At 49.6% G+C, this 22231-nt stretch overlaps 1 protein-coding gene across 5 annotated transcripts; it reads left to right on the top strand.

Moving 5' to 3' along the window:
• Window positions 1–7402: 7402 nt before the first annotated feature.
• On the top strand, window positions 7403–21045 carry SLC4A9 (solute carrier family 4 member 9). Of its 5 annotated transcripts, none has more exons than XM_019740401.3 (22): window positions 7403–7676; window positions 8022–8182; window positions 8469–8582; window positions 9020–9075; window positions 9225–9382; window positions 9634–9734; window positions 10099–10192; window positions 10471–10587; window positions 10714–10888; window positions 11057–11190; window positions 11366–11628; window positions 12496–12554; window positions 12785–12973; window positions 13104–13217; window positions 14411–14572; window positions 14708–14886; window positions 15565–15637; window positions 17078–17146; window positions 17407–17580; window positions 18177–18332; window positions 18772–18854; window positions 19954–21045. In XM_019740401.3, the coding sequence occupies exons 1-21, from the start codon at window positions 7459–7461 to the stop codon at window positions 18823–18825; spliced, it is 2820 nt and encodes a 939-aa protein (XP_019595960.2). In that variant the 5' UTR covers window positions 7403–7458; the 3' UTR covers window positions 18826–18854; window positions 19954–21045. The 5 variants fall into 5 exon arrangements, with proteins under 5 accessions (XP_019595960.2, XP_019595957.2, XP_088654776.1 ...); XM_019740398.3 differs by having other exon boundaries at window positions 9634–9721; window positions 10099–10253; XM_088798650.1 differs by having other exon boundaries at window positions 9634–9721; window positions 10099–10253; window positions 12941–12973.
• Window positions 21046–22231: the final 1186 nt, after the last annotated feature.

Here is a 22231-nt window from a genome sequence, read left to right on the forward strand (position 1 = left end):
TCTCCTGGTGTGGGACCCAAGCATTTATACTTTCGGCAGGCAATTGTGACATCAGCCAGGTTCAGAAGCACTTGTCTGAATAATTAACCAGGATAACGAGTTAAGCATCTGAACAAAATCTGAACCTCTGAGGCAGAGGCAGAGGAGCTTTACGTAATGACACTTCGCACACGCTCAACACTTTACATGTATTATCTTGCGGGATCCTCCCAGCTGCCCTACAACTACACTCTCCTACCCATTTTAAAGGTTGAAGCTTAAAAAGGTGAGTAGCAGCCCAAGGTCACCCAGCTAGTAAGAATCTCAGGCTCAATTTGAATTCCTCTCTTTTTCCAGGGCTTGTGTTCTTAAGCTCAACACCATGCTGAACAAATGGATGAGGCGATGGCCGCCCTCTGCTTCTAGGGACAGTACCATCATCAGCTTTATTCAGGCTGAGTGCTCCACCTGTCTTGGGGGGTGATAAGAATCTCTGTCTCACAGGCTGGAAGGAGGATTAGGTAAGGGGAGCAGGGCAGCCAGTGAAATGGGTATACTCTCGGACACCAGGCAGCCACGGGTTCAAATTTTCGTTGTTACATTTTTTAAGCTTCTTAACTTTGGACATGTTATTCAACTTCTCTGACCCACAGTTCTCATCTGCAAAATGAAGATCATAATAGTAGCTATTATTGTAGGGCTCTTGTGATGATTAAATCAGATAATGTCTATAAAGCAGAATATGATGCCTGGCCCATGGTAGTGGTTACTAGGTGACAGCTGCAATGAGGAACAAATGCTGCTTTCTTCTTTCCTTTCTTTTTCCTTCTTTCTGTCCTTCCTTCTTCCCTTCCTTCCTCCTTCCTTCCTTTCTTCCAGTGGGAACTTAAATAAGGTGCTGTTTTTCTGGACCAGCTATCCTCAGGGTTGAAGTGGTCCCTCTCTGCTGGGAGGTGGCCATGCTTATCAACGAGATGGTGGATCTGCAAAGCCGCTCGGAGTTCCAGAAGCCTCCTCCCAAGAAAACAGCCCTGGCTCAGCGCTCTGAGAGAAGCATGTGCTCCCTGGGGAGAGGATTCAGCTTTCTCCTTCCACTCTGACCGGGAGACATGAGTCCTAAGCAGACCCAGAGCTCTGCTGGCTGGGGAGAGGGGGAAAGGAATATAGCCTCTCTTGAGGGTACCTCTATCACCAGGTGGCCATGAGCCTAGAGTTACCCAAACTTGGAAGCTCATGGTAAGGGGTCATTGCTCCTTGCCCCAGGCTGGCTTCTCCCAACCCTGCTCTCTGTCCCCATCTGAACCAGCTGATCAGGCAGTTTTGGGAATGCAGCTGGAGCTGAGCTCAGGCCTGCCCTTTGGAGTCCCTTTGCACCTCTCATGCTGACTGGAGGTAGTACCAGATAACGCTTCATGCACACTCGGGAGGTTCGCAGGTTCTGGTGTCTGACGGCCTGGGGTCAGGATCCATTTAAATAGGGTGAAGATTAGGAATGGATGAGGTGGGAAGGGGGTTGGGGGGTGGGGTCAGGAATCCCTGTCATACTCAGAAGATGTTAAAGTAGGGACATTTATAATGTGCTTGGCTCGGGCCTGGATTCCAAGCCATCCTCCTCCATTTCTGGGCCTATTTCTGTGACTTTGAGGAATTAATATCTCCAGTCCTAGGACTCTGCCGCTTCAGCCATCTCCTAGCACAGATGGCTCTCGGACAGCAAGTGATTCCTCACTCACCCATCACAAAACCCACCTCCCTCTTCAAGCTTCAGATTCCTCACATGTAAAAATGAGGTGTTGAAACAATTATTCTTTATTCAGGCACTGGCCAGTGACATCCATCATGAATTGTTGGCAGTCATGCTGCTGTCAAAAAGCTTGCTGAATCAATTCTATGACAATCAACAATGCCTGATCTACAAGGCGTGATAACCTTTCTCTCTGTGCCTCTTCTTCATCTATATATTGGGAGAAGAACCTTAGGGGGTTCTGATGACAATTGAAGGCGACAGCATTGCTGGAAGAGCTTGGCAAGATGGAAAGCTCTATATAAATACGTCTGTACTGTTATTAACTTCTCCAGGGCTCAACTTTGGAATGAAGTCACAGAAAATCCTGTACCAAGAATGTATAAGTTCAATTCTTCTTAGGAATGCAGTCACAGAGCTGCAATTTAACATGATTCATTTGCTTTGTTTTTTATAACAGAGTTGATCTAAGACAGTGGGTCACAAAGGAAGAGCTACTGACCCCTAGAGGACATTCTAGGAATCTCTGGTGGAGTTTTAGGTTGTCACTGGGGAGCCCTCAGGCATTTGGGGGGGGAAGCTGTCAGGCCCACACAATTAAGAATTACCCCCACTTTCCACACTGCTTTTGAGTGTCCCCCATCAACCATTCATATGGGTCAAAAACGCGATTTTAATTACATGAGCCTAGAATTATCTCTAATTTACACAAAAATATAAAAAGAGTTTTTGCACTGACTTTTCCAGGAAGAAATTAGTGTGATTTGTTCATTTTGGTGGTACTTGAGTGGCCAAACAATGAATCTGTATTAGTCAGTATTTGTAGCTGTCACACTCAAGTCAAGTCTGTGTAGGTGCAAGCAATGGGCTACTTCATTGAGATTTCGAGAGCAGTTGTGACCAAGTATTTGCACGTTCCAAAAATATCTTTTAATCACTTTCTCTTTTATATTAATTAGGGCATTGACTTTCTTCAAAGAGTAACTGTGCATTTAAGATATTATCTGTGAACCTCATTTCAGGATAGAAAACAGATATTAACAACGTATTTGCTATAAAAAGAAAATACTGATTGTGAAAGAATCACGCAAGAAATATTCATATGAAAAGACTTTCTGTTACCTTTGTAAAAATGCTATTCTAGATAGTATTACATATAAGGTCCCTGGCCAGTGCCTGAATAAAATGTAATAAATTCCTCTTGTAGTTCAGTGTTAGGAAGTTTGGCTCGTGACTGTTTGGTACAGGTACTTCCTTTTATTAGATAATGACAGAGGTGGAATGCATGTGTTCCCTTTTTGCATTCATTGCCAGGAAGCTCACCATTAAGTTTTGATGCTCATTTGCAGTAATTATCCCTAGCCCAGCATTTTGAAGAAAATTATTTCTTTCTTTTCCAATTTGATTTCATTATGGGACTAATCATTCTTTAAATACTTACTTGCATCTATGTGTCTTGTTATCTTTAAGTCTTTTCTGGCAGTACGGGGAGCATAATTAGTGTGAAACTCCAAACCACATACCTGCAGTTGCTTCCCCAACACTTCCTGAGTCTGGAAGTCTAAGTCAGAGGTGCCTGGAAAATCTGAGGCAGAGCAGTCTGTGGCGGGCTCAGGTGGTTTTGCTCTGCAGATTCCATCTCTCCTATATCTCTGCCTTTTCCCCTTCAAAGGCCCTCACCCCTCCACTCCAGATGGGCTGTGGGCATTGTAAGGAGCAGAAGCAGGCTCCAGCTGTCAGGGCCCACTCCAAGCTAGGCCGGATCTTGGTGGTCTAGGGTCAGGGTGCGGTCAAAGAAGGGCACCTCAGCTCCAACTGGAAAGTCTCTCTCCACACACACTCCTCTAGCCTCTTGTCTGAATCCCTCAGAGCAGAGGCTTTGAAGCTCAGGCTGAGGCATGTGACTGACCGACTGCTTTCTGAAACCTGGGTCCACTGGCTCCTAGCTCTGACCTTGGGTAAGAGGCTTCTCTGAGCCTCAGTTTCCAGAAACGGAAACAATACCTACCTCAAAGGGCCATCGTAAAGGCTCACTGAGATAACCTGCGAAGTGCTAAGGCAGTGCTTAAAACATAGGAAGCGCTCAGAAGCCGGCAGTAGCTGCTCCCCAGTCTGCCTGGAGACAGACTCACAGGCCTGTCTGCCACCGGCGCGGTGACCTCCTGGAGATGAGTGTGCATGAAATCTCAGATCCTCACTCATAAGCTCAGTGACTATGGCACATCGCTTAACCTCTATGAGCCTCAGTTCTTACAATTAAGTGGGAATAAGGAAATGTACCTCAAATTTGTGGTGTGTATAAAATCCTTAACAGTGGTTATTTTGTGGTTAGGGCATTATGAAAATTTTATTTTATGTTATTTTTTACTCTTGTGGGCACTTTCTGTGTTTTTTCTATAACAAGTGTGAATTATCTAGGTGCTTCAAGTCACTTTTCAAAACATGCTTTTTCTAAAATAAATATTTAAATTTATTGAGTGCTCACTACATTTGGGCCATCACTGTGAGCACTTCACACATATTAATCTCATTTAATTCTCACAACAGTCCTCTGAGGAAGACAGTATTTTCACCCCCACTTTATAGATGAGGAAACCAAGGCTTAAAATGGTTGAGCAATTCGCCAAGCTTGTTTTGAATATATACATGTGATAAAATTTCAAAATACACACACACACACACACACACACACACACACACACACGAATGCATGTAGAAACTGATGAAATCTGAATAAACCGTGTAGTCTAGTTGACAGTATTGTATCGATGTCATTTTCCCTGTTTTGATACTGTTCTATCCTTATGTAAGATGTTACCGTTGGGGAAGGATGGATGAAAAGCACCTGCCAGAGACCTCTCTGTACTTTTTTTTTTTGCAACTTCTGCTGTATTTCTTTTTCTATAATTAAACTCACATAAGTGGTTTTAAATAATGAATAGGTTTTTTAAAATTAAAAGTTTCTTAAAAGCTTGTTATAAGGGTTACATAAAATAATGTACCGAGCACAGTGATTGGATACAATTGGCATTTCAATGTATGATGTTTTCTTTCTTCCTCATTTTGAGAGTGACTATTTTCATAATTATATGATAATAACAGGCCCCTTTATTGTGTTTATTATGTACCAGGCCTATTTTACATGCATTATTTCATCCAATAAAGCCTATGAAGTACTTTTATTATTCTCCTTTTGCTGATAAGAAAACTCTGGAAGGGCTTTGCTCAAGGACATCCAATAAGTCTATGACTGAGCCAGGATGAGACCCGTCTTAGAACTCCTGGACCAGGGTATTTTCCAGTGCCCACACCTAGGGCTGCTCGCCCACATAGCACACCTGTACCAGGTCTTGTCTGGGAGACGTCTGGTGCTCACAGGCAGACCTGTGGTTTCCTCCTCCCATCCCTCACCAATCTGCCCAGGTCAGGGCCCAAGAGGTGGATGTGGGACCTGGGGAGAGTGGAGGCACCGTAGCCCTTTACTGCAGGCAGCTTGGTAGCCAGGGTAGTTGCTGCCACAGAGAGGACAAGGGCAGACCCTCGGAACTTAGGCAGGAGTGTGTGTGAGGGGTTATTCATGCCAAGCCCATGCTCCTGTCCCCCTCTGACTCCCTTGAGTCACTTGCCCCCAAGCTTGGGGCACATTTTTGAAGGGGGTGGTCACCACGATTCCTGGCCCTCTAAGGCCCAGGCCAATTTCTACTCCTCCTGGGACTGAAACCAACTCCCCCCTAAGACTCAGCACCGTGTCCCCAACTAGTAATAATATAGGGACTCACTCCTCTAATTACTGCCCCGTGACCTCCTTGGACTTGGGGCAAATCTCTCCAGGTCCAGACTGGGGTTAGTAGGGAGGGCCAGCCTAAGTCCCATTTTGTCAGAGAGGAGGTGTGTCCCAGGTATCTAGTCGGGGATTTGATCCACTTACAGATGAGCCTGCTTGGCTCTCTCTCTCTATTCCTGTTGCGCTCCCCCAACACCCTATCCCACCAGGCCAGTCAGCTGTGGACCAGGGCAAGGCGGAGCATCAAGGACCCCTCCCTGCCCTCTCGTCATCTCGGCGCCCTGGCGTGCAGCAGCTTGACCCACAGAAGCGGCCCTATGGATCGGGTCCGCGGGGAGTAGCGCCCTCGTGTGGCCTTCAGGAGAAGCGCACCTCCCTTTCCCAGCCCCTCCCTTTCTATGCGCTCATTGAAGAAGTATTTATTGAGCTCCCCTAGGTGCTGTAGGGGCAGCGGTGATGATAGATAAAATACTTGCTTCGTGGACGGTACATTCCTGTGTGTGTGTGTGTGTGTGTGTGTGTGTGTGTGTGTGTGTGTGTGTGTGAGTGTGTGTGTTACTAGTAGTGATAACTGACTGCTAGGAAGAAAATAAAACAGAGAAATGTGATGGAGAGTGACCAAGAGGGAAATTTAGGACAGGATGCAAAAGGAAGGTTTCCTTGAATAGATGAGACTCAGGGATCCAGTCATGTAAGGATCTGGGGGAAAGCTTTCCTTGCAGAGAGAGGCGCTACTGCAAAGACCCTCAGGCAGGAGCAGGCTTAGCAAAACAGACAAAGGCTGATGTGGCTGGGAAGGAGTGAGCAAAGGGGGAATGGTATGAGATGTGGTCAGGGGCATGACTGGGGCCAGACTACAGACTTTGTAGGCCTTAACAGAGTTTATTTTTCCTTTTAGGAGTAATGGGAATGTGTTGGGTGAGTTTTGAGCACAAGAATAATGTGGTTCCGTTGCCCTTTAAAAGGATCCCTTTGGCTGCTATGTGGAAAATGGACTTTGGGCAAGGAAGGAGGAGTGGAAGCAGGGAGATGATTGCAAGAGATCAGAAAGCTATTGAATTTCTGATCAGCTAATTCAGGTGAGAAGTGATGGTGGCTTGGATCAGGGTAGTAATGTTGTAGGTGGGGCAAGGTGGTTGGGTGATGGGTATAGTTTGAAGGTAGAGCCAAGTGGACTTGCTAATAGGCCAGACTCTGCTTTGCTTCTTTAGCTCTAGGAACTCTTTCACACACAAACATACACACCCCTTAGCTGGCTCTTCCATCCTTACTTGGGGGGCTGAGTTAGAGTGGCAGACCCCAGGGGCACAGTTAAATTGGGGAGTTTCCGGCTGTTGTTGGACAAAGTAATGTAAGACTCAGCCTTTGGGTTCTCCATGAAGTGCCTCCACTTTCCATCATTAGCCCGCTTAATGGGCAGGGCCTCTGCTTGCTGTCTCTCTCTTACCCTGCCTTGCTTCCATAGACTCAGCTATTTATTAGGTCTGTTTGTCCAGATGAGTGCCCTCAGGGGGTATTGGTGACACCCAAAACAGTCCTGGGTGTTTGGTGTTTGCATTTGATACACAGTAGGGGGCAGCATAATCTGAGAGTGTCATTCCTCAGACCCAGGCCAACAACTTACTCCTGTTTATTTACACAAAACACACTGCGGTCAGACCTGATCCCACAGAAAAAGCACACAACACTCTGGCCCTTGGTTGGCCATTTCTGGAGAGCCTGGGAAAGTTCAGGCTAGCCTCACAAACACTCTCAGGCCAGTGGGGATGGGGAAAGCAAACAGGGGAGGAGGTGACCCAGTTGGTTCTGGAGTCAGCAGGCTTTGCTCTGTTTGTGTTGTTCAGCATGGGGTGGGGGTGGGGGGTGCATTATAAATGCACCAGCCTCAGGACCCCTGGCCTCAGAACCTAGGACTGCACCGATCCCAAGACGCTGTGCAAGCCTCACCAAGATGAAGCTGCCGGGCCAGGAGGAGTTTGATGTCTCCAGGGCTTATGAAAATGTGCCCACAGGAGAGCTGGACAGTGGTCCTGGCTCTGGCCCCAGCCCTGATGGCTCCTCAGACACTGACAACAGGGATCTGGGGGTATCCAACGACCCTCTGCTCTTCATTCAGCTGAATGAGCTGCTGGGCTGGCCCCAGGCACTAGAATGGAGAGAGACAGGCAGGTAAGTGAGAACCAGGCCAGTTTTATGGGTTCCTTCCCCTCTCCAGCTGGGGCTTCCGCCATGACTCCAGCTCTTCCTGTGATGGGGTGTTCTTACACCCCATCAGGAGTTCCTCTCTGTATCCCATTCCAGGCCCCCAACCTCCATGATGCTCAGCCTTCTCTGAAGTCTAGTTTTGAATTCCCCAAGACCAAGACAAGGGGTGACTGCCCAGGGAGGGGCACACTATGAACCACTGGGCCCATGAATCCCTTATTGCCCTACCTTCCCTGGCTCTCCTGTGTCCCCACTCCTGGACCTGGGAGAGATGCTCCCAATAACACTGTCCACCCCTCTCTACCACAGGTGGGTGCTGTTTGAAGAGAAGGTAGAGGTGGGTGCAGGCCGTTGGAGCGCCCCCCATGTGCCCACCCTGGCGCTGCCCAGCCTGCAGGAGCTCCGCAGCCTACTAGCCGACGGCCTGGTCCTGCTGGACTGTCCAGCTCAAAGCCTCCTGGAGCTCGTGGGTATGCTGGGAGCCTTTGTAGGGAGGTCCTGGGCAGCCATGCCACACTTTCCCTAAGATTTTCCCCTAAAATCTTGGAATTTTCCAGAGCCCACCATACCCACCTTAGGGATTATCCATCCCTGTCATGGAGGCAGGTGGAAAAACAGAATGGAGGAGCAAGTTCACTGGCCCCTGCTTTCCCTGAGACTCCCAGAAGGGAGAGGGACCTGGGCAGAAGGGACAGGGGAAGAGTTCGGGGGCAGGGAGCTCTCAGGAAGGGTTGGATCCCCACCTTTGTTTTCCAGAGCAGGTGACCAGACTGGCGTCGCTGAGCCCGGAGCTGAGAGGACAGCTACAGTCCTTGTTGCTGCAGAGACCTCAGCACCTCATCCAGACCACAAGCACCAGGCCCTGTTGGAGTAAGAGGCCCCTCCCTGGGCCCAGGACCAAAAACCCGGGGTGGGAGGGTCCCAGCTCTCCCCTGCACCTTCCTGGACCAGGAGTGGCCTCAACTCAAACCTCAACCCAGGACCCATGGGCAAGAAGAAATGGGGGTAATAATGAGGGGAGAGGACTATAGAGTCTAAAGTCACAACAGCCAGAGCTCTGTGAAAATGGTGCTCTCGGTAGGCTCTGTGCTGGGAGCTTTGCACATGTGTCTCATTTAATCTTTACAAGCACCCTGCGAAGTAGTACCACAATTATTCCCATTTTAGTGATGAGAAAAGTGAGGCTCAGGGGAGGGAAGGGTGTGCTCCACTTTCACAGGTTGTCAGTAGCAAAGCTGGTCAGGGAGCCCTGGTGGATCCATTCCCAAAGCCTGTGCTCTTAATCACTGCAAACTCCTATTTTAAAGGGTCTGCCCATCCAAGAGAGGCTTTTCATGATGAGGAAGCCCCCCTGAAGGAACAGGTTTGTGACCCTTCCTTGGGCAGGACTGGCAGAGGCATCAGGGATTAACAGGCCCACCTTCCACTGGTCTCCTCATCAGTCAATATCCTGCCAACATCCCTCTCCCCAAATAGCCTCTCATCTCTGTGTCTCCTTGCACCCCCATTCAGCGTCAAAACCCCCTGAGACAGAAGCTGCCTGAAGGGGCTGAGGCAGGGGCTGTGCTGGCAGGAGAGCTGGGCTTCCTGGCACAGCCACTGGGGGCCTTTGTGCGACTGCAGGATCCAGTGGTGCTGGGACCCCTTAATGAGGTGCCCCTTCCCAGCAGGTGAGGCTGCTGAGGGGGAGTCAGGGATTCAGAAGGGACGTTACTGGGGAAGAGAATAGGAAGCCTCTGGTCCAGTTTTCTTAGGGTGTGGGGGATGGTGCTCAGGGGTCTGGGGAGGAGGTAGTGGTCAGGGCTGCAAAGTAGGTGTGCGTGAATGTGTGTCTATGAGGGCTGGTAGGGAGGTCACAGGTCATGGCTGCTCTATGGGATAACAGCCAGTGACCCTCTCTGGAGCTTGCTTCCTTCCTCAGATTTTTCTGCCTCTTCCTTGGTCCCCCCACACTGGGAAGGAGCTACCATGAAATGGGCCGGGCAATGGCCATCCTCCTCAGTGACCCGGTGAGCTGGGCAGGTGTGTGTGTATATGTGGATGTGTGTGTGTGTCCGTGCATGCACACACATGCTCATGTCAGTGAGTGTGTGTGTGTGTGTGTGTGTGTGTGGACTGTGTGTGACAGTACAGCAGTGAGGCAGAGTGTGGCTTTGTGTGTGCGAGCACGAGGACTGAAGTTTTCTTGGCTACTACTGTAGCCCCCTTGCTTAGCACGGTGCAGGCAACAGTAGCACCTGATGGTTACTGAATGCATGTATTAATGATTGAATGCTTAAGTGACTTGTCTGCCTGTGTGACGCAGGTGTGCCTAGTTTTGAGTCTGTGAAAATGCATGTAAGAGTCCAGATCTGCATGTCCTGTCCCTCTGTGCCTCTATTCCCAGCAATTCCAGTGGTCAGCTCGCCGGGCCAGCAACCTTCACGACCTCCTGGCAGCCCTGGATGCTTTCCTAGAGGAGGTGATACTGCTCCCTCCAGGTCGGTGGGACCCCACAGCCCGGATGCCCCCGCCTAAATGTCTGCCCTCGCAGCACAAAAGGTATCTGAGGGCATCGTCCCATACAGATCCTGCCCCACAGCCTTGGGTCAAGTTCCACTGTTGAGGAGAGGGGGTCCCAGGAAAGGGACAGGGACTTACTTTGGAACTTGGAGTCCGCCGGCAGAGACACGTACAGCCGCCAGGGGGCAGGGCGCAATAAAGTCGGCGCCCAGTCGGTTGGCTATCCTCTGTCAACCAGGGTTCCCCTTCTCCTCAGGCTCCCCTCGCAAACGCGGGAGGTCAAGGGCCCCTCTGCCCGGCGTGGGGCCCCGGCTGAGGACAGGCACGGCCACCCGCCGCATGCCCCCAGCCCGGAGTTGCAGCGGACCGGCAGGTGAGGCGACTGCGGTGGGAGCAAGGGTCAGAGTACTGGGAGGGAATGACCAGGCCACAGGGACAGTGGTGGGGTACAGGTGTAGGGTTGTGGGAACCTAGATCATTGACGACCCACGGGCGGGAGGCTGTTTGGGGGCCTTGTCCAGGACGTACGCCGGAAGGCTTCGTGGTACCCCAGCGACTTCTTGGACGCCCTGCACCCCCAGTGCTTCTCGGCTGTGCTCTACATTTACCTGGCCACCATCACTAACGCCATCACTTTCGGGGGGCTCCTGGGAGAAGCCACCGACGGTGCTCAGGTGGGTGGGGAGGTGTGACGGGGTGCAGGCGCAAGCTTTGGTGTTCCTCCAGCCCTGCCCTTGGCTCTTCCCTGGGAATGGGTGGGCTCGGAGGCTCCCTGGAAGTTTGGGTTCCTGTGCTGAGGACTCCAGGGTTCTGCGCTGACAGGATCCCCTGTCGGCTTCTAGGGGGTGCTGGAAAGTTTCCTGGGCACAGCAGTGGCTGGAACTGCCTTCTGCCTGATGGCCGGCCAGCCCCTCACCATCCTCAGCAGCACAGGGCCAGTGCTGGTCTTTGAGCGCCTTCTCTTCTCCTTCAGCAGGTAGGACTTCCTCACGTCACCAGACCTGCACTACTCACACCCTCAGCCTGGGCCTGGCTGAGTCAGTAGGGGAGGGTGGAATTGTCTATCTCTAGGGGCACCTGACCCGGGTTGAGGGGGCAGCAGAACAGCCTTGCCAAGCCCTGCCTGTCTTTCTCTCCCCTCCCCCACCCAGAGATTACAGCCTGGACTACCTGCCCTTCCGCCTGTGGGTGGGCATCTGGGTGGCCACCTTTTGCCTAGTGCTGGTGGCCACGGAGGCCAGCGTGCTGGTACGCTACTTTACCCACTTCACCGAGGAAGGCTTCTGTGCGCTCATCAGCCTCATCTTCATCTACGATGCTGTGAGCAAAATGCTGAGCTTGACCCGTGCCTATCCCATCCAAGGGCCTGGCTCTCCCGCCTATGGATGCTTCTGTCAGTATCCAGACCCTGGAGGTGGGTGAGGGAGACAGGGGAGTTTATTAGCAAGATGAGGGAGGAAAAGGAAGGAGAGGGCTGTCTCTTTGCTATTCCCCATGGTTATGTTCAGCAAAATGCTGAGTATTTATCCAAAAACCAGCAGCACTCTGATTCTGAACCCGTTGAAAAGTAAGCCAACAGAGCAGGCCTAACACCGTCTTTATTTCTGACAATGTTGATAGAAGAATATGGGAAATCCATGGGTGAATGGACTTCCTAACGATGGCATCAAAAGTAGGTAGACTTCCCCACCCAGTCATTGCCACGCTGGGCAGAAGAGTTAAATGCACGCACAGTGCAGACAGCTTACTCCCATGAGAGGGGGAGGAAGGGACAGGGCCAGGCATGCCCAGCTTCTCCGAAACTCACCAATCAAATAAATCGCTGCTCTTCCCCCGGGTCTGAGTGACTGCCCGGAGAGAAGCTCACAGCATTAGACTTGCACACATCTCTCCACATGAAAGGAAACCCCAAGATTGGGGAAGAGGTGTCCTCTCAAGAGTGCCAGACTCTGTGCTAGGCATGAACAAAGCTAGTTCTGACCCTGGTAGAAACCCACAGGTTAGTGTGCTCATCCATTGAGCAGACATAGGCAGGGCATCTGTTCTGGCCAGTCCTGTGCTGGGCACCAGGGATACAGATAGGTAAGGAATTTGAAGGGGTGAGGGCACGAGGCAGTGTCCTGAGGGGCACAGAGATGGCAGCGATTGAAGTCAGCAGGCAGATGAGTTAGAACTAAGAACTCTGGTTCAATTGGATCCATGAGATTAGATTAGGCTCCTGAGGGGCTGGAGAAGGTTCCCAGGGGAGGGGCATACCCCCAAATTCTTCTCTGTTTCCCAGGAAATGAGTCTCAGTGGATAAGGACAAAGCCAAAAGACAGAGATGACATCATGAGCATGGTGAGAGCCTGTTCCTAGGAGGGCCTGGGAAAGAAAGGGTGGAGGCCAAAGCAATCAGTGGTTCCTGGCTCTTTCCATCCAGTAAGCTGGAGAAACCTCATAGGTGCCTGATGCCCAGCTATTTGCTATGGCTGGGGACCCTCTGTCCTGGGCCCTTGGTATTTCAGTGTGCGTCAGTAGATGTTTATTCTGCTACCCATAACCTCATCCCTGACCTCCCCTCCATACAGGACCTAGGCCTGGTCAATGCATCCTTGCTACCTCCACCTGAGTGTGCCCGGCGGGGAGGCCACCCTCGTGGCCCGGGCTGTCATACAGTCCCAGACATAGCCCTCTTGTCTCTCCTCCTCTTCCTTACCTCTTTCCTCTTTGCCATGGCCCTGAAGCACGTAAAGACAAGCCGCTTCTTCCCCTCCATGGTGAGTGTCACCTCTCTTCCTGTGGGAGAGAACTAGCTTTTGGCCTTGGGTCCTGTCTGCAAACGGGAAGGGGTGCAGAAGGAGTGGGATGGCAGGCCTGAACCTGACTGAATGTCCACTGTGTGGCCAGATGCGCAAGGTGCTCAGCGACTTCTCCTCAGTCCTGGCCATCCTCCTGGGCTGTGGCCTTGATGCCTTCCTGGGTCTGGCCACCCCGAAGCTCACGGTGCCCAGAGAATTCAAGGTGAGAGCTGGGCGAGGGGAAAGCAGGACCAGCCGACCCTGGAGGAGGAAGACGCATAGATCCCACACTCTCTTCCTCTAAGCTTCCACTTCACCACTCATAAAATAGAAATTATACTGGCCTCACAGAGTTGTTGTGAGGATGAATGACGTGCTTCTCCAGACACACAGTGAGCACCGAATACTCGGTAGCTATTATTATATGTATACTGTTAAGAGGATGGGTTCTGGTCAGCCAGCCCTGGGTTTGAGTTCCAGTTCTGCCACTTCCTAGCTGTCTGATCTTAGGCAAGTTAACCCACATTTTTGAGCCTCAATTTATTCATCTATAAAATGGAAATAATCAATAATAATAGTTCCTACCCCACAGGTTGTTTTGAGGTTTAGAGAGCATAGTGTAAAACACTTATCACAGTGCCAGGACTGGCACATACCAAGACCTCACTAAATGTTAGCTACTGTCAGGGGTTCTCCCTGCCCTTGGCATGGCCCTACCCATTCCACTACTAGACCACCCCCCCACCTCGGTCCCCCTGTTGCCTGCTCTGATCCAGTAAAGCTGGAGCTCCCTCCTAGGGCATGGCAGTGCACAGGACAAGGCTTAGCACTGACTTGGCACCTCAACTTTGCCTGTGCATTTCCACACCTCCCCTCCAGCTTCCCCCAGGACAGGACAGCAGGGGGGACTTTAACTGAGGGAGCCTCAGGGGCTCAGAACCTGAGACAGCAACTGGGGCCCCCTCCCCCACACAGACGCTAGTAATCGGAGCAGACGCAGACACACCCAGCCCTGCCCCAGCTCCGGATCTGGGCAGGTCTGAGCCTGAGTTGCCCCACCCTGAATGATGAAGGGGCTGGTGCCTAGGGAGGAGAGCTCTGTACACTTAGAAGTATGGGCAGGCCTCGTCTACCACCTCCTCGTCTTCCAGGGAAAGAGGGACCCTGAGTACCAAAGTCCAGGGCCCCTGGCTCCAGCCCAACCCCCAGGTTGGTCCCCCTCCTTTTGCCCTCTTTTAAGGCACTGGGATGCTTTGAACCAACTGTGCAAGTGCACACACACTGCTCCCACCTAGCGTCCAGGGTCTTGGGGGAGGGTTTACAGTAGGAGGGTTAAGGAAGAAAGCCAAGGCTAGGCTGTGCAAGTGAGGTGCTCTTGGGAGACCTTCAACCTGTCCATGGGATGCCCTTCCCCAGCCCACACTCCCTGGGCGTGGCTGGCTGGTGTCACCTTTTGGAGCCAACCCCTGGTGGCTGAGTGTGGCAGCCGCCCTGCCTGCCCTGCTGCTGTCTATCCTCATCTTCATGGACCAGCAGATCACAGCAGTCATCCTCAACCGTGCCGAATACAGACTGCGGGTAAGGCCTGCCGGGTAAGACCCTAGGCCCGTGGACCAAGGGACAGAAGCCCCAGGGTGGGTTCCAGGCCCCCCTTCCCACCCCAGGGGACGAGCCTAGGCTAGCTTCATCCTCATTGCCCATCACCACCTGCAGAAGGGAGCTGGCTTCCACCTGGACCTCTTCTGTGTGGCGATGTTGATGCTGCTCACATCAGTGCTAGGGCTGCCCTGGTATGTCTCAACCACCGTCATCTCCCTGGCCCACATGGATAGTCTTCGGAGGGAGAGCAGAGCCTGTGCTCCAGGGGAGCCCCCCAGCTTCCTTGGCATCAGGTGAGGCCAACGTTCAGGAGGCTGGTATGAGAGGTGGGCAGCAAGGTGGGGTAACGGGGCAAGGCAGTTACTTGGGCAGCTTAAATTCTAAGCTGGTGACTGACTCCCTCACTGCTCCATGGTTACTGCAGTGGGGCGAATAGGTGGGTTCTGGGCTCTGAGATGGGTGTGTCAGATCTTCCCTCTCTTCCTTCAGCCTAGGACTGGGAGGGCCCTCGAGAAGGGTATCATTGAAGTAAAGGCGGAGGCGGCCAGGGCTGAGGAGCGTGAGGTGCCACCTAATAATCCCCTCTCAGTGTAGACAAAGGAACCATCACAAAAATGATTTTGTAACTGTTGGAAACACAATCTGTCCAAAGTATGTGAAATCAACTTTGTAAACTGTGAAATGAAAGTCTTTATGGCAGTGTAAAAATTGCTAATTTTCCATTAAAAACAAAAAAGCAACTATGAGCTTGTACCAATGGAGAGGCCTGGAACCCCCATATTGAAGTGCCCTGCCCCTTCCTCTCCACCAGTTTTTCACACCAAGCTAAGGCCCACTCCCTGCCAGGTGACTATTGGGGGATCCCTCCACTTCCCTCCTGCCAGAATCTGTAGTGCTGTCTGGCTTGTGTCTCCAGCCTGGGCACCACGGGGCCCTCCCAGACCCTGGCTAACTCCTCCCTCTCCCCACAGGGAGCAGAGGCTCACAGGCCTCGTGGTGTTCATCCTCACAGGAATCTCCATTTTCCTGGCACCTGTGCTCAAGGTACATTTGTTAGACAGGCTGGCATCGGGGGCAGGGCGGTAAGAATAAATACAGCAAGAACCAACACTGGCTGAACACTTACTGCTCGCCTGGCACTGAGTGCAGTTTCCCCATACCTAGTCTCATTCAATCCGCACAGTAACCTGGAGAGGCCTATGTCCTTTACGAATGAGGAATCTCAAGGTTACAAAGACCACCAAGAGAATAGTTTCTCAGATCTGTCAGAGAACTCAAACTCTTCCCCGGTGGGCTTTCTACCCAGTGGACAGGGGCAGGCATGCCACCACGCCCTGGGGGCCAAGCGCTGCCGTTGCTCCAGCCTCCCAACAAGCCTTAGACTCAGAGTGTGATCGTCACACCCCAGAAAAAGTTTGAGGCAAAAGCCCTTCACTTCTTCACAAGATGTTTATAGAACACAGGCTGTGTGCAAAGCTCAGCTAGGCACCTGGGAGAAGTCCATATGGGGGGCAGGGGAAGGAGAGTATTGAAAAGAAACATGGACCCAAGCGCCCATCAGCAACACTTGCACCAACAAAAATTAAGTAACAAGTAACAGCAGAAAAGTTCAACGAGCCAAAACAACAACGCAGTCAAGGAGGGTGTGGAGAATGGCACACAGGAGTCACCGGCAGGACCATGAGACGCTAGGGGAGGGAAAGGTCACGGAGGTTGGGTGAGAGTGGAGTAGTTGAAGGAGCAGATGGACCGGATCAGCTGCTTACTGAGTAGGTGACTCTCATTCAGCAGCTATTAACTGAGTGTAAACCATACGCCAAGCACTGTCCCAGGGACTGGGGATGGAGTGGTGATCAAAAGAGATCATCTACTCCTTGCAGTCTGGTGAGAGGAGGCAGATAAAACTAAATACATAAACAAACAAACAAACAAATAAATAAATAGGATGATTTCAGACAGTGATCACTTCTATGAAAAGTAAAAGAGGGGAAGGTGATTACGGGCGCCAGGGGTCTACTTTAGATTGGAGGATCAGGGAAGGCCTTTCTGGCGTGGGGGGTGTCATGAGATGAGTACTGAGAAGCATGAATAGTGAGAAGTCAGGGTATTTTAGGTGGAAGGAAATAGCAAAGCAAAAGGCCATGCAAGGGGCAGAAATAAACTTGGGCATGCTGAAGGAAGGAACAGAGAGGGAGAACAGAGAGGAAAGTGATACATAAGATTGGAGAGGTCGGCCAGGTAACGGACACGTTACCGGTAGTTCTCTGAGATCCCATTTCCCCATCTGTAAAATGGGGACAATTATAGAATTGACCTCAGCTGAGTGATGTGATGATTCAATGAGATCAGCCATGCACAGCGGGAAAGGAAGGGATGGACCTGAGTAGGCTTAGATGCTGGACGCTGGGGTGGGGGCCTAAGGGAGGCACCTGGGCAGCTGGCAGAGATGAACTCCTTTGCCGGCACTCCGCTTCTTTCTACCAGTTCATCCCGATGCCTGTGCTCTATGGCATCTTCCTGTACATGGGAGTGGCAGCAATTAGCAGCATCCAGGTGAGCCCATTAAAATCAAGATGCAACCCCAATTCCTTCTCCTTTTCTTTCCTGCTGGTACTTCCTGCCTGCGCTTGCCAATTCCCCTCCTGTCCTCTTTTCCTGCTTGTCCTGGGTACAGGGACTCTGCTGCCATGCTCTGGGTGAGGAGGCAGCAAGGGAGTCTTCTGACCGCTCCCAACGCTGAGCCATAATAGCTGACAGTGACGCTCTTCAGGCTACCTGAGTACCCTGCTGTCCTCCTTCTCTTGTTCCCCCAGTTCATGAAGAGGGTGCAGCTGTTATTGATGCCAGCCAAACACCAGCCAGACCTCCTGTTCTTGAGGCATGTGCCTCTGTGCAGGGTCCACCTCTTCACAGCCATCCAGCTTGCCTGCCTGGGTCTGCTTTGGATAGTCAAGTCTACCCCTGCAGCCATCATCTTCCCCATCATGGTGACTCAGGGTTGGGTGGTATCCTTGGGGTTCTTGGGAGACTCTGAGCCTGGGAGGGTGGGTAAGGCCTCCACTAGAGGAAGTCTCTTCCTTCTCTCACTTGCCCTGGCTCTGCCTGGTTGGGAATCCTAAGACAAAGAGAGGTGGCCAAGGGATGCCTACAGATGGGCTAGGCCTGGGATACCTGATTCAATTCCTTTCCCAGCCTCTGTGGGCTGAGGAACCACAGGTAGGGGTATAAAGCCCAGAAAAAAAAACTGAGGCCCTGGGAAAGGCGAAAGGCAATGCTGTCACTTGTTACTCAGTGAGGTGCTAACATAGGTGGTTTCTGGCCTTGTTCTTACTCACTGAGGAAGTTAAGAGCCATGGGCTTTGCAGTAAGACCAACCACATCCCAGCTATGAAGTTCCTAATCTCTCAGGGCCTCAGTTTCCTTCTCTGTACAATGGGAATAATTACTATTACTATATCTACCTTGTAGGGCTATGTTAGCATTCAGTGAAATGATACACAATGCCTAGGAAGTGCTGAATAGATGTTACTATTGTTAAGTGTTCCTGCTGCTGAAACCTTGGGCTTTGTTTCTATCCCTGCAGTTGCTGGGCCTGGTGGGGGTCCGAAAGGCACTGGAGTGGGTCTTCTCACCACAGGAACTCCTCTGGTTAGATGAGCTGATGCCTGAGAAGGAGAAGAGCATCCCTGAGAAGGGGCTGGAGCCAGAGTACTCATTCAGTGCAAGTGACAGTAAAGATGTGAGCTCCAGGACGGGTCCTCTCAGGAGAAGGGGGCAGGAGTGGGAGAGCACACTTGTCCGGGAGTTATCCCTAAGGTCTACTAGCTCTGTTAAGCCTGAAGATCTGACCAGTCGTCACTCCTCTTAGCTCTGCATTGACACAGAAACACTGAAGGGTTGAGGGAAATCTTTCTCCTTAGGGCAGGGGCCCTGCCTGGTTTATGAGCCCATGGCGGCAGGAAGGGCTGGGGACACAGCTCTAGTGGGTTTTTTCTCAACCCTGATCTTTGTCTTTGTCACAATGTGGGTTTATATTCTTTCGCTCTCTGGGTCTCTGTTTCTCTTCTCTTCTCTCTCTCTCTGTCTGTCTCTGTCTCTTTCTCTCTCTCTCTGCCTCTCTCTCTCTGTCTCTCCCTCTCCGTCTCTCCCCAGCTCACCCTGGGTTCTCAATTCCACAGCTGGAGTTGATGTATCAGCGGAAGGCTCCAGAAATCAACATCTCTGTGAATTAGCTGGAGTAGGAGTCTGTGGAGAGCATGAGGTGAGGGTGTGAGGGACATGCTCCTGGAGTTGAGGGTGGGGGTGGGGGCTCAGACCTTGGAAACCTCCAGTGTGTTGACCAGCCCTGTTTTCTCTTCATGCTTTAGTCCCTCATGAACCCCAGAGTCGGGGAGGGGGTGTAACAGACTCTTCAGCGGGAAGAAGGAAACAAGTGAGGGTACCTGGGCTTGGCTCCCTGCGGCACTGAAGTCTGGCCAGTAGAGGGAGCTCAAGGTCACACCAAACTGGATGTGGCGTTTGGGAGGTGGGGAAGGGAAGAGTGTGATGACAAAAGAATGGGGAAGAGAGGGAGGAAAGATGTCTTCCAGCTGCTTTCCTTTGCCTCTGGAGGTTCCTCCCGGGGCTGCTGAGAACCACACTCCCGACAAGTGGAGGGACTCTCTATCACTTGCTCTCTCTGCCATTCCTTCTGGGCACAGGAACTCTGCTGCCATGCTTTGGGTGAAGAGGGGGAGTCTTCTGACTGCCCTCCCCAATGCTGGGCTTTACGAGCCAACAGTGACACTCTTCAGGCTACCTATTCACCCATTTATCAAAACATTTTCTGAGGACTTATGGAGTATCTAGATACTAGAGACACAATGGTTAAGACAATCATGGTCCCTGACCTCAGGAAGTTAGAATTCCAGTGGGAAAGACAAGCAGGCACCCGTTAGAGTGGGATAGTGCTGGGTGAGGGAAAGCACAGGCTGTGTGGGCAGAGGCCTCTATGCCCTTGGTGGGTGGTAAAGGTGGGGTGGTGGGAGTTGGGAAGGCTTCCAAGAGGAAGTGGTCCATAATTTGAAATCTAAAGAATGAGTAGAAGCTAGCTAGGACAAACTGAGGGTACAGCATGTGCAAAGCCTGGCATTCCCCACCCCCCCATCAGCTGAACTCTCCTTTGGGCCACACAACACTCTCCTCTCCATGCCTCTCGGAGCCCAAGGGCCCCCACCACTTGCCATAGAAAATTCTAGGGGCTGGAGGGAGAAAGGACAATTCAACAGCTGGCCCAGAACAAGATCCGCTGGGCTTTGCTCTGTTCTTTGCCCTTCTGTGTCTCTGAGCACTTGCTCTGACCCCACCACATCTTCTCTCAGTTCACAGGTGTTTACTCAGGAAGTCAGGACATTGTTGGCCTTTGGCTTAACTGCGAGATGTGCACTCAGCTGGGAACTTGGAACAATGGATCAAGACTGGAAGGCAGTTGGCCAAGATCTCAGCCACCCTCCTGAGCTGGGTGGAGAGTCACAGGGAACAAGCAGGTTTGCTCTGTGGTTAGGAAAGACTGATAAGTCAGTGGAACTGACCAGGCCCCATTCACTCTCTACCGCATTAAAGGGACGTGAGTCCAGAAGCCCTTCCCATTTGGAACCTTCTGTCCTCACAAATTCTCTTTTACAGAATAGGGGGGTTGTTAGGGAACTCTTTTTGGCTTGCAAAAGGGAGAAAAAGTTCCTCTTTCCAAAACAAGTATTCCTCTACTTGAAACAGTTTTCTTCACATATAAAAATAATCTGTTGTTTTTTTTTCTGTTTTTTTTTACCACAAAAGTAAATGAGATTACTGCAAAATATTGAAATACTACAGAAATGTATAATTTTGAAATGAAAACCATCCTAGAGATAACCAGTGTTCACACTTTAATGTATATTGTTCAAATTTATTCCAACGGATACATTAATATTTTTATTAAAATGGGATTACACTGTTGAGTTCTACAACATGCTTGTCATTGAATATGCATTGGATATTTTCCCCATGTTAGTATATATGTTATATATATATAATATATGTATTATAGATATCATTCTTTTTGTCGTCTGCATAGAATAAATAACCTTGTAAATTGAAAAGGATATCTTAAATACAAAAGAGTAAATAAAATGTTTTCTGCAAAAGCAAGAATTTCTCCAGAGTATCATATACCTAGGAATGAAATTAAGGAGTAACAATAAAAAGAACACGTGTGTATCCAACACTCAGGTTAAGAAATAAGATATTTCTAGTACTTCACAAGTCCCTCTGTATGTTCCTCCCAGGTTCCATACCCAATTCCCGGTAAACACTATCTAAATTCTATGGTAATTATTTTATTGCTTTTCCTTATAGTTTTAACGTCTATTTATGTACCCTTATGTATTTATTATTTGGCCTATTTCTGAATGCTATATAAATGGAATCATAGTGTATGAATTTTTCTGTGACTGCTTCTTCACTCCACATTGTTTTGAGAATCAATCACGTGGAAGCAGGCCGCTGTAGTTTCTTCATTTCCACGGCTGTATTGCACACCTCTGTAAGACTACACCACAGTTCAATTACCCACTTCTCTGTTGACTCACTGGTGAAGCCCTCTGAACCTGGCCCTTGCTTTGTGGAAAGCTGAAGTTGATTCAATTTCTTTAATGATTATAGGACTTTTTTTAAAATTAAAGACTTTATTTAGAGCAGTTTTAGGTTCAAATTCCAGGATTCTCAGGCTCTTTATGTCTTCTTTAGCCAGTTATGGTGAATTATATTTTTTTAGGACTCTTAATTTTATTTCAGTTTTCATATTTATTGACATAAAGTTATTATAATCTTTATCTGCTTAATCTATTTCCCTTATCATTTTTAATTTTGTTGTACATTCTCTTTTTTGTTCTTAATTACTCTTGCCAGAAGTTAGTCTATCTTATTAGGATTTAAAATAACTAACTTTTGGCTTTGTTGATCTGCTCTATTGAATATTTTTCTACTTCATTAATTTCTGCTTTTTATTAGTTCCTTCCATTTTCTCTGGGTTTATTCTGTTGTTTCTCTAACTTCTTAGCTCATTATTTTGAGCCTTAGTTGTTTCCTATTATAAGCACTACTGCTATAGTTTCCTTCAAAGTACCACTTTACTTGCATCTCATAGTTTTGATATAGTATTCTCATGACCATTTATTTCTAAGTATTTTCTCATTTTTACTATGATTTCCTCTTTAACCCAAAAGTTAAGTGTATTTTTTAAATTTTCAAACATATGTTTTTCCCCACTTAATTATATTTTTGTAACTGATTTCTAACTTAATTGCATTTAGAGACTTCTAGGTCTCACTTTATGGCCCTACAAATTTTCGTAAATGTTCCATGTGTGGTTGAAAATGTTTATTCTCCAATTTGGGGGAGCAATTTTCTATCTATTTCTATTAGGCCAGGCTATTAATTGTGCTGTTCATAATGTTCTATATATTTCATGACTTTTTGGGGGTTTGTTTGAACTATCAAACACTGGAGGATGTATGTTAATATAATGAAAGTCAATATCTCCTTGTAGATCTGTTAATTTTTGCTTTTATGTATTTTTAAAAGCTGTGTTATTTGCTTTGTAGCTTAGAATTGGGTGCTTTG

The sequence above is a fragment of the Rhinolophus sinicus genome, chromosome 5 (genome assembly GCF_057876585.1).
Source record: "Rhinolophus sinicus isolate RSI-liver-muscle chromosome 5, RSI-T2T, whole genome shotgun sequence".
Taxonomy (NCBI): domain Eukaryota; kingdom Metazoa; phylum Chordata; class Mammalia; order Chiroptera; family Rhinolophidae; genus Rhinolophus; species Rhinolophus sinicus.

What these genes read in the sequence shown, in the direction of transcription:
- SLC4A9 (XM_019740398.3), top strand. Translation starts at nt 7,459, where the DNA reads ATGAAGCTGCCGGGCCAGGAGGAGTTTGATGTCTCCAGGGCTTATGAA. An exon ending in GAATGGAGAGAGACAGGCAG is followed by an intron (nt 7,677 to 8,021) that starts GTAAGTGAGAAC and finishes TCTCTACCACAG; the next exon opens with GTGGGTGCTGTTTGAAGAGA. An exon ending in GCCGCTTCTTCCCCTCCATG is followed by an intron (nt 12,974 to 13,103) that starts GTGAGTGTCACC and finishes CTGTGTGGCCAG; the next exon opens with ATGCGCAAGGTGCTCAGCGA.